Source organism: Pituophis catenifer, unplaced genomic scaffold (assembly GCF_029215685.1).
Source record: "Pituophis catenifer annectens isolate HBS135680 unplaced genomic scaffold, rPitCat1.0.hap2 SCAF_17, whole genome shotgun sequence".
NCBI lineage: Eukaryota > Metazoa > Chordata > Lepidosauria > Squamata > Colubridae > Pituophis > Pituophis catenifer.
The window spans coordinates 13,133,824-13,142,379 of record NW_027256897.1 but is presented as its reverse complement, the minus strand read 5'-3'; the positions used below and the strand labels follow the sequence as shown (position 1 = coordinate 13,142,379).

Sequence of the window (8,556 nt, the reverse complement as noted above, 5' to 3'; positions counted from 1 at the left end):
CCGTGGCTCCTCCCACTTCCAACGGCCGCCCTCTCTCGCTCGCGCGCGCGTGCGTTTGCGCACGCTCCCCCCTCGCCCCGCCCCTTCGGCGCGTTGCCATGGCGCCCCGCTCCCTCAGAGCGTTGCCATGGCGCCCCGCGGTGGGCGGTTCTTCCCTGACGCCGCTTTGGAACCCGGATGGGCGGGGGAGGAGGGGGGAAGGAGCTGCAGCTGTGAAGCCACAACTGGGTCCTTCCCCCCCGATCTTTACAGGGAGTCCTCGACTTACGACCACAATGGAGCCCAACTTTACTGTTTACTTAAGTGAGACGGGTACTCACTTAAATGAGTTTTGGCCCATTTTACCACCGTTCTTGCCACAGGCATTACAGTGAATTGCTGCAGTTGATAAGTCGAGTCACCCGGTCGCTAAATGAACCTGGGTTCCCCCCATTGACTTTGCTTGTCAGGAGGTTGCAAAAGGGGATCACGTGACAACAGAGCAGCGGTCATAAGTGTGAACCAGCTGCCAAGCACCTGAATTTTGATCCCATGGGCATGGGGACGCTTATAAAGGTCGCAAGTGTGAAAAATGGCCAGGTCACTTGTTTTCAGTGCGGCTGTAACTTTAAAACAGTCACTAAATGAACTACCTGTGTTCCAGCACCGAGGGCATTTCTTCATCACCCTCACCACACGCAGGGCTTTGCTTATGACTGCCTGTTGCTTTTACGCATCATGAATGACTCCAGCTTCTATGTCTTTGCATTTGCAAGGAAGCAGGAGAGGAAGAGCTGAAAGGGACCCTGGAGGTCTTCTAGTCCAGCCCCCTGCTCAAGCAGAACCACCTCTACTATTTCAGATAACTGTCTGGAAACACCGATGCTTTTGAACTCTGGGATTGGAGGTCTTATGTTTGTGTTTTTATTTTTTTAGTTATAATGTACACTGAAGACTGCACTTAATTTCGTTCTATCATGTGCAATGACAATATACTATAACTATATAGGCCAAAACAGATAGATCAAACTTCCTCCACCCAGAGGTCTCTCTCGAGGCAATGACCAGACGGGAGGAAAAAAAACCCACATGAAGAAAACCCAGCTCTGGAGAAGCTGGAAGGAAAGAGGACAACCAGCTGCAAAAGGGATGAACTCAGTTAGGGTGGAGATGGGGGCATGCGTGGAAGGCTGAAGGACCAGTGGGGGACAGGCCCTCTCAGAGAAAATCTGGGTGGTCACTCTGAGGCGACGATGACTTGATGGAACTTTTATGTTTTATACAGATTCGCCACGCTGCTTTGGGACCGTCTATTCAGCCTCGATTCTCCCAACGGGCGCAGGAATTTGGCAAACTCCACTAAAATCCCCTAAGAAAGGTTTCTCCAAAGCAAAGCGAGGGGAAGGTTGATGGTTTGCAGTGCCAGAAACTTGCAGGCTCTTAGGACGCCTGCTTCAGTGTAAAGTTGGGGACCCCAATAAACCATAGGCCAAGTTAAGTGTGAAAAGTGCTCCAGATGCGCAAAATATTTTTATTTTAAGAATGTACAGTGTCGTTTGTAACATTTAGGACAGAGAGTGGCTCTTCTGGGTGGAGGAAACCTGGAAGTGGAAAAATGCTCGGTGGTCATCGACACAGAGGCAGAGGTCTAAAGGGACAAAAAACATCTTGAACAAATTCAAGATGACTAGAAGAGAGGCAGCAAGTGGATGAGACAAGTTCTGCCTTTTTTTTTTTTTTTACAACTCTTCGCCCACAAAAATCCTTGGAAATGTGTTTAAGACTCTCCAGAACCCAGATATGTAGAATTAAGCCACAGAGTCGAGCATCAACGTTAAAAAATACGCTCTGCATTTCTTGACTCGAGCATTGGTCTTCTGGACTGGCCTTTACTGCACCAACAATTAGTTGTCGCTGATCAGACTTACGTGGATGTTAGCACAACCTATGACAGCTTTGAAGAGTTCCCGCAACTCCACCTGAGACCTAGTTCATGTCTCTTGTTAGAGAGGCTTGCTAATTTGATTAGTTTTTTTAAAAAAAGGGACGGCCAGGTAAATTATGAGCTGGGCCCATGGGAAAGGGGGAAAGGTCTGAGATGGAAGAAGGAAAACTTCCACAAGTTTTAAAAAATAAAATGCTAAGCCCTTTTGAGCTGTTACGGAGTTATTGGAGGGATCAGAGTTTCAGAAAGGAGCCATATTGCACTTTCAGGAGGAATTATCAGAAGGAGAACAATGCGAAATGCTATACAAAGAGCTTCCGCTCTTGACTCTACAGTTCGTTTTACAAGGAGCTTAAGACGCAAACTACATATACACTAAAGAAAATCCACTTCCAAGGAAATCTTAAGATTACAAGTCACAGGTTTTTTGTTTTTTCTTTTTCTTTCCCCCTATTCATTATACATTTCTGTTTATTTGGATCAGCTACATTTTCCCTCCATGAAGGTTGGGAGCGAGGGAAAGTCGATAGGAAAAGAAAATCCCCACCCATTCTGTTAATGTGCCAGATGAGCAATAAACCCCAAGTAGTGGTTTATATGCATAAAAACAATGCCCCGATCCCTGTAAGGCCACAAACTGTAATGTTAAAAGGTGACACGGGAAAAGTCTTGTCGTAGACGGAGCAGCTGGATTTTAGCAAAGCCGAGGAGGAAAAAGGGGGGCCTTCGGGCTGAGGCAGCCCCAGCTGCATTCCTGTGGGTTGATTTCTCCAGTCCCTCTTGACGTTCGACCATCTCAGCCAAGCTTTTGGGTAACGAGGAGGGCATGTGGTAATCAACGTCGGCCACGGTCTCCGTGGGGGAGCCACCCAGATGGATTCTCAATTTGAGAAACTGCACTGGCACCCCGTGACATCTTTGGGGACTTCTTGTGCGATGGCCCGGCTGAGAGACCGAATGGATGCTATTTTAAGGTGGGGTATTTTCTCTGCCCAATTCTGCCAAGTCGGGAGCTAGCCGGAGCTGCAGAAGGCTGAAAAGACAAAAGTTTTCAATCAGTCAGGTAACCGCACAGCTGGAGACAAAAAAGAACCCTGCACACACAACTTCTTCTTGTGTTTGAAATCCTCCTCTTGGGTTGTGTTTAAAGCAAAGCAAAAGGTCCTCCCAATTCTGTTCCAAACCGAATTCCAATCCTGAAAGCTCAAAAGAAAACTATCCCTAGCCAATCCACGGTTGAAGCAAAAGCCTTTGGACCCTAAACCCACCCTAGGGATTGAATACAAGCCGGAGCAAATCTTTCCTCATTACACGAAGCGTTACAGGGAGTGGGGTGCATGGAGGTGGTCTAGTTTTGCAGGACTCGCATTGGAGGGGACCTGTTGATAGGAGGAGGAATGCTGTACCTGTGCAAACTGAGACGGATTGTAGAACTGGACAGCACCGGTTGGGGGATCTCCAGAAGATGCCTAGACAAAGCAAGGAGAGAAGTTTGCGATTACTGTGATTTCAAGAAAAGTCAGACAAGCTTGCCTTCTGTGCTTGGTCAAGCAGGGATTCCACAATACTGCAGCAAGAGTATTACACACAAATGCCAACACAGGAAGGAGAACCCACCTGCCCCCAACTCGCAGGGAAGCTTCCCGTGTTACCGATAGGAGCAGCGGTGCGCACAGGCTGTCACAGAACAAAGGCACATGCACGAGCCTGAAAAGGCTCCTTTGGGATAGGGTGGGAGCGGCCCTCGAAACATGCAAGAGGAGCAGCGGAAAGGTTAGCTGTGCCAAGTGCTTGAAGAATGCCCAAACCGTGAGCCTGCCTGGGGGTCCATGTGGAGGTGCATCCCCCCCACACACCTTGCTTCCAAGGGAGCCCCAAAGATGGATGTGTACAAAGATTGAAGCGCTTGGTTCCTTCTGACAGAACCTGGGAGGGAGGGTTTCTTAGCCTTGGCCAACCTTAGGACACGCAGACCAATTCTGTCCACGCGTCTTACATTCTCCAAGGCTGAGAGAACCTGTTCCAAGACATCCAAGGCTCTAGAAAGGGACCTGCTTTGAGGTTTCTGCTAGAGGGCTTCAGATTACAGATTAACAGAGTTGGAAGGGATCTTGTAGGTCATCTAGTCCAACCCCCTACCCAAGCAGGAGACCCTACACCATTTTCTGACAGATGGCAGTCCAGTCTCTTCTTGAAAGCTTCCAGGGATGAAGCTCCCACAATTTCTGAAGGCAACTTCTGTTCCATGGGTGGATTGCTCTCACTGTCAGGAAATTTCTCCTTATTTCCAGGTTGAATAGCTCCTTCTTCAGTTTCCATCCATTGTTCCTTGTCTGGCATTCGGGTGCTTTGGAGAATAGCTTGAGCCCCTTCCTCCTCTCTGTGGCAACCCCTCAAATATTGGAGCACTGCTATCATGTCTCCCCTGGTCCTTCTCTTCACTAGACTAGCCATGCCCGGTTCCTGCAACCGTTCATCGTATGTTTTAGCCTCCAGTCCCCTAATCAACCTAGTTGCTCTATTCTGCACTCTTTCTAGAGTCTCAACCTCTTTTTTATACTGTGGTGACCAAAACTGAATGCAGTATTCTAGGTGTGGCCTTACTAGAGCTTTATAGAGTGGTATTAGGACCTCCCTTGATCTTGATTGTATCCCTCTGTTAATGCAATTTAGGATTGCATTGCCTTTTTTGGCTGCTGCTGCACATTCTTGGCTCCTATTTAGCTGGTTGTCCAGTAGGACTCCAAGATCCCTCTCACAGTCACTGCTATTAAACCTGGTTTTCCCCAGTCTATATGTCTACTTTTGGTTTTTCTTGCCTAAGCATAAGAATGTAGACCCATAACTCTCATAAATCCAGCTGACCACCAGGCTGTTTTGACTGGCTTCTGGATGCCAGCTGGAACAGCAGTTGTAAAATGTTGATCATGTTCTCACAGCATCAAGGGTGCCCCCCAACAATCAGGAGTGCCTCTGTCTGCATGTGAGTCTCGGTGAGGGAGAAGAATGTCGCAAAGCATGGAGAAGGTGTGTTTCATGTTCAGCAAAACATCTCTTATCTTTTGGATTTTAAAAGGGAGCAGAAAATTTTCACTGAACAATTTTCCAGCAAAAATGAGGGCTCTGCTCTTGGGTCTTTTTTTTTTTTAATTTGATTTATATGCCGCCCTTCTCCGAAGACTCAGGGTGGCTTACAGTGTGTTAATGCTTGTTGTTGAGACATATTGTATGCTACTTTCTGGTGCTTTTACTCATTCATGCAACAGAGCAATTGGGATAGAATCATAGGGCTGAAAGGGAGGAGACCTTATAGCATCCCAGACAAATGGCTGTCCAGTCTGTTCTTGAAAACCTCCAGCAATGGAGCACCCATAACTCAGGGAGGCAAGCTGTTCCACTGATTAATCATACTCTCTGACAAGTAAATTACTTCTATGGTAGGTTGGATCTTTCTTTCATGAGCTTCCACCCGTTACTTCTTGCCCTGCCCTCTGGTATGCTGGAGAATGAGTCAATCCCCTCTTCTCTCTGGCATCCCCTCAAGTACTCATGTCATATCACATGACATCATATAGTAGCATATATGATATTGAGTGGGTAATCTGTACAGTACAAGTGGCCCCTGAAGTCCTTTTGGACTTCCCCAATCTCCCTGCTGACAGAACTGCTGATTCTTGTCAATGTTGATTTTTTTAAAAAAAAAGTGCAGTAGGCTTCACACTTCCAAAACACTCAATTTCTCTCCAGAAATCCTAGCCGTGTCCATTGCATCACCATAGTAGTGATAAAGAATGAATGTAAAATGGACTTAGCTCAGTGGCTAAGATGCTGAGCTTGTCGATCGAAAGGTCGGCAATTCAGCGGTTCGAATCCCTAGTGCCATGTAACGGGATGAGCTCCCATTTACTTGTCCCAGCTTCTGCCAATCTAGCAGTTCGAAGGCATGTAAAAAATGCAAGTAGAAAAATAGGGACCACCTTTGGTGGGAAGGGAACAGCGTTCCGTGAGCCTTTGGCATTGAGTCATGCCAGCCACATGGCCACAGAGACGTCTTCGGACAGCGCTGGCTCTTCGGCTTTGAAACGGAGATGAGCACTGCCCCCTAGAGTCAGGAACGACTAGCACGTATGTGCAAGGGGAACCTTTACCTTTACCAGAGTTGAAATGAGGGGCGCTTGGTGCTCTCTGAGCTTGGCTGTTTTCCTGCAGATGTTTCATTACCCAAAGAATGTAACATCATCAGTGCTAAGTCTAGAGAGATTCTCAGTTCTCCAGGTCATGGTTGTAGTCCCAAAGGTGCTTTTTTTTGGAGGCAACTGGACTTTCTTGTTGTTGTTTTTTGAAGACATTTCGCTTCTCATCCAAGCAGCTTCTTCAGTTCTGACAGGACACAGGTAAACCTCCAAGTGCTTCAAAGACCTTCTAAAAGGATGCAAATTTCCAGCTGTCTGCAAGGAATATAAATCCTTCCATTCCCCACCATCCAGTCAGAACTGAAGAAGCTTCTTGGATGAGAAGCGAAACGTCTTCAGAAGAAAAAAAAAGGAAGTCCAGTTGCTTCTTGAAAAAAAGCACCTTTGGGACTATCATCAGTGTGAGAAGGGAGAGTGGTTTGCTCTCAGTTTATGTTTTGGTGGCCTGTCCCTACAGTGTTGGTGGAGGTGGTCTTAGAAGTTCTTTGGTTGGGCTGTTTACTGAGCCACCAAGGCTCTTTTTATGAATGTGATGAAGCTGCAGGGATATCCATTTTGTTGAAAGATGTTGTGTTTGTACTCGTCTAAATACAGTTCTTACCCACAGCTTCTCTTGTCGGAGGTTGTGTTACTACTTTGGTAGTAGGACATTTGGTTGGTGTGTGGGCGGGGTGGGGGGGTTGGTATCCCTGTGTTTCTAATTTGCCATCCTAGTCGGCACTGATAAGAATATCCAGGAAGGGGAGCATGTAATTGTTTTCACCCTAACTCTTGTGAATGGGATTCTTTTGAGGATGTGGTTTTGTGGGTGTTCTCTAATTGGTCCCGTTTTATTAAAGGTGTTGTCTATATGTTCATCGTTTAATGACCCCATAATCCCTTGCAATGGGGTGGAGTCGGGACAACTGAATGGAGCTGAGTGTTTACTGGCCAGATGCCCTTCCTGTCACCAATGCGGAGTGTTTGTAGCTGATATATATTCTCATTGTGCCAAGAGAGAGAAATATCAGCCTCTACCTAGGATCGAACTCACGGCCTCCTGATTGTGAGGTGAGAGCTCCACCTCTAGGCCAAAAGGTGTGTCTATATACCTGGTCCATATTTTGAGTGGTATGCATGGGAGTGCTACTGATTCCAGATGTTGCATTACAACCTCTGCTATCGGTCCTGAAAGTGGGGATCCCACGGGGGAACCTTTGATTTGTTGATACGTTTATCCAGCAAATTCTAAGTATGTGGTTACGCCAAAAAATATCCTGATTCAGCACATTTTGCCTTTTCTGTTGTTTTTCAGTTGCTATCCTGTTCCAGGCTGGCTAGACAAAACCCCAACTCTGACCCTTTTTTTGAAGGGGGGAGTCTTGGACTATGAGCCCTGCATTATGGAAAAGCAATCATGTTTCCCCAGCCAAGGAGAGCTGGCTCAAAAAAGAGCCAGGTACTCCATTTCCCGGCTTTTGGGGGGGCAGAAGGCTTCATCATTATGGTGACATGTTAGTTGGATGGAAATGCAAGTTGGAGATGGCAGAACTGGGACAAGATATGATGGGGGGAAGGAGGGAAAAGGAGCAGGAAAAGAGAGGAGGAGGAGGAGGGCCAGCCAAGGTACCTGATTTAAATGCTGGCTGACTTCACGGGATAATGAACTCATTGAACTAGAGCGCGAAAGCTACAAAAAACAGCAAAGACACACAACACACAAAAAAAGGAATCAAAGTCACCATGCCAGCCGCTGCCTGCAGCTCTCAGCTAAACTTTTGTTCATATCAAAGGGGGAGGGGGAGGGTCCCAGGGCCAAAGGTTAAATTATACATATCGCTAAATGCAAGTTAGCTTTGCTTTTTTTTTTTTTTTTTTAAAGGCACTTTCTGGGTTATGGACATCTCGGATGCAACTCAAGGCCTTCGGTTGGATTTTAAGAGCCTAGTATTTTCATGGCACTTCACGCAAGTCAAACTCATGCACAAATAATGTTCAACGGAGGAATGAAGGTTCCGCAGAATGGCAGGCCTCTTCAGAAGAGGCGACTGGCTACACCTTCAGTTCCCAGATACAGATTGCCAGGCTAAACCTTACTCTACGTTTACCTCCTTCCGGTTCCACTCTTCCTGCTTCCAATGGCCTTTAGCTCCTGAGCTTGTTACATGCTATTTTCTGTTGCAAAGGTGGGCCTAAAAGCACCTGGCAGGTGCCTCAAAGGCTCAGAATAGCTAACCTGGCAAGGGGCGCCTACCTCTCCAGACTGGGCGTCCCCTGGATTCAACACAGGAAGCTCAGGCCCAGGTGGAAATGCAGCAGAATTTAAGTACTGAAAGACAAAAGGAAGGAAGGAAGGACGCCATCAACCGTGGAAATGTACCAATGACCCAAGAGAATCCAATTGAAATTATCCACGGCTAAGCATTGGCACGGGCATTTTATCAAATCCAAAAGTAATGT

At 46.9% G+C, this 8,556-nt stretch overlaps 1 protein-coding gene across 3 annotated transcripts in view; it reads right to left on the bottom strand.

Moving 5' to 3' along the window:
* Nucleotides 1-1,473: 1,473 nt before the first annotated feature.
* SEC16A (SEC16 homolog A, endoplasmic reticulum export factor) overlaps nucleotides 1,474-8,556 on the bottom strand; it is a 57,827-nt gene continuing 50,744 nt past the window's right edge. Inside the window, exons 28-31 of one of the 3 annotated variants that reach the window (XM_070955899.1) lie at nucleotides 8,351-8,425; nucleotides 7,727-7,786; nucleotides 3,331-3,393; nucleotides 1,474-2,957 (exon numbers count right to left, since the gene is read on the bottom strand). In XM_070955899.1, coding sequence (XP_070812000.1) covers nucleotides 2,889-2,957; nucleotides 3,331-3,393; nucleotides 7,727-7,786; nucleotides 8,351-8,425 — 267 coding nt within the window. In that variant the 3' untranslated portion in view covers nucleotides 1,474-2,888. The remainder of the gene's footprint in view (nucleotides 2,958-3,330; nucleotides 3,394-7,726; nucleotides 7,787-8,350; nucleotides 8,426-8,556) is intronic. The other 2 variants (XM_070955900.1, XM_070955901.1) reach the window with 2 other exon arrangements.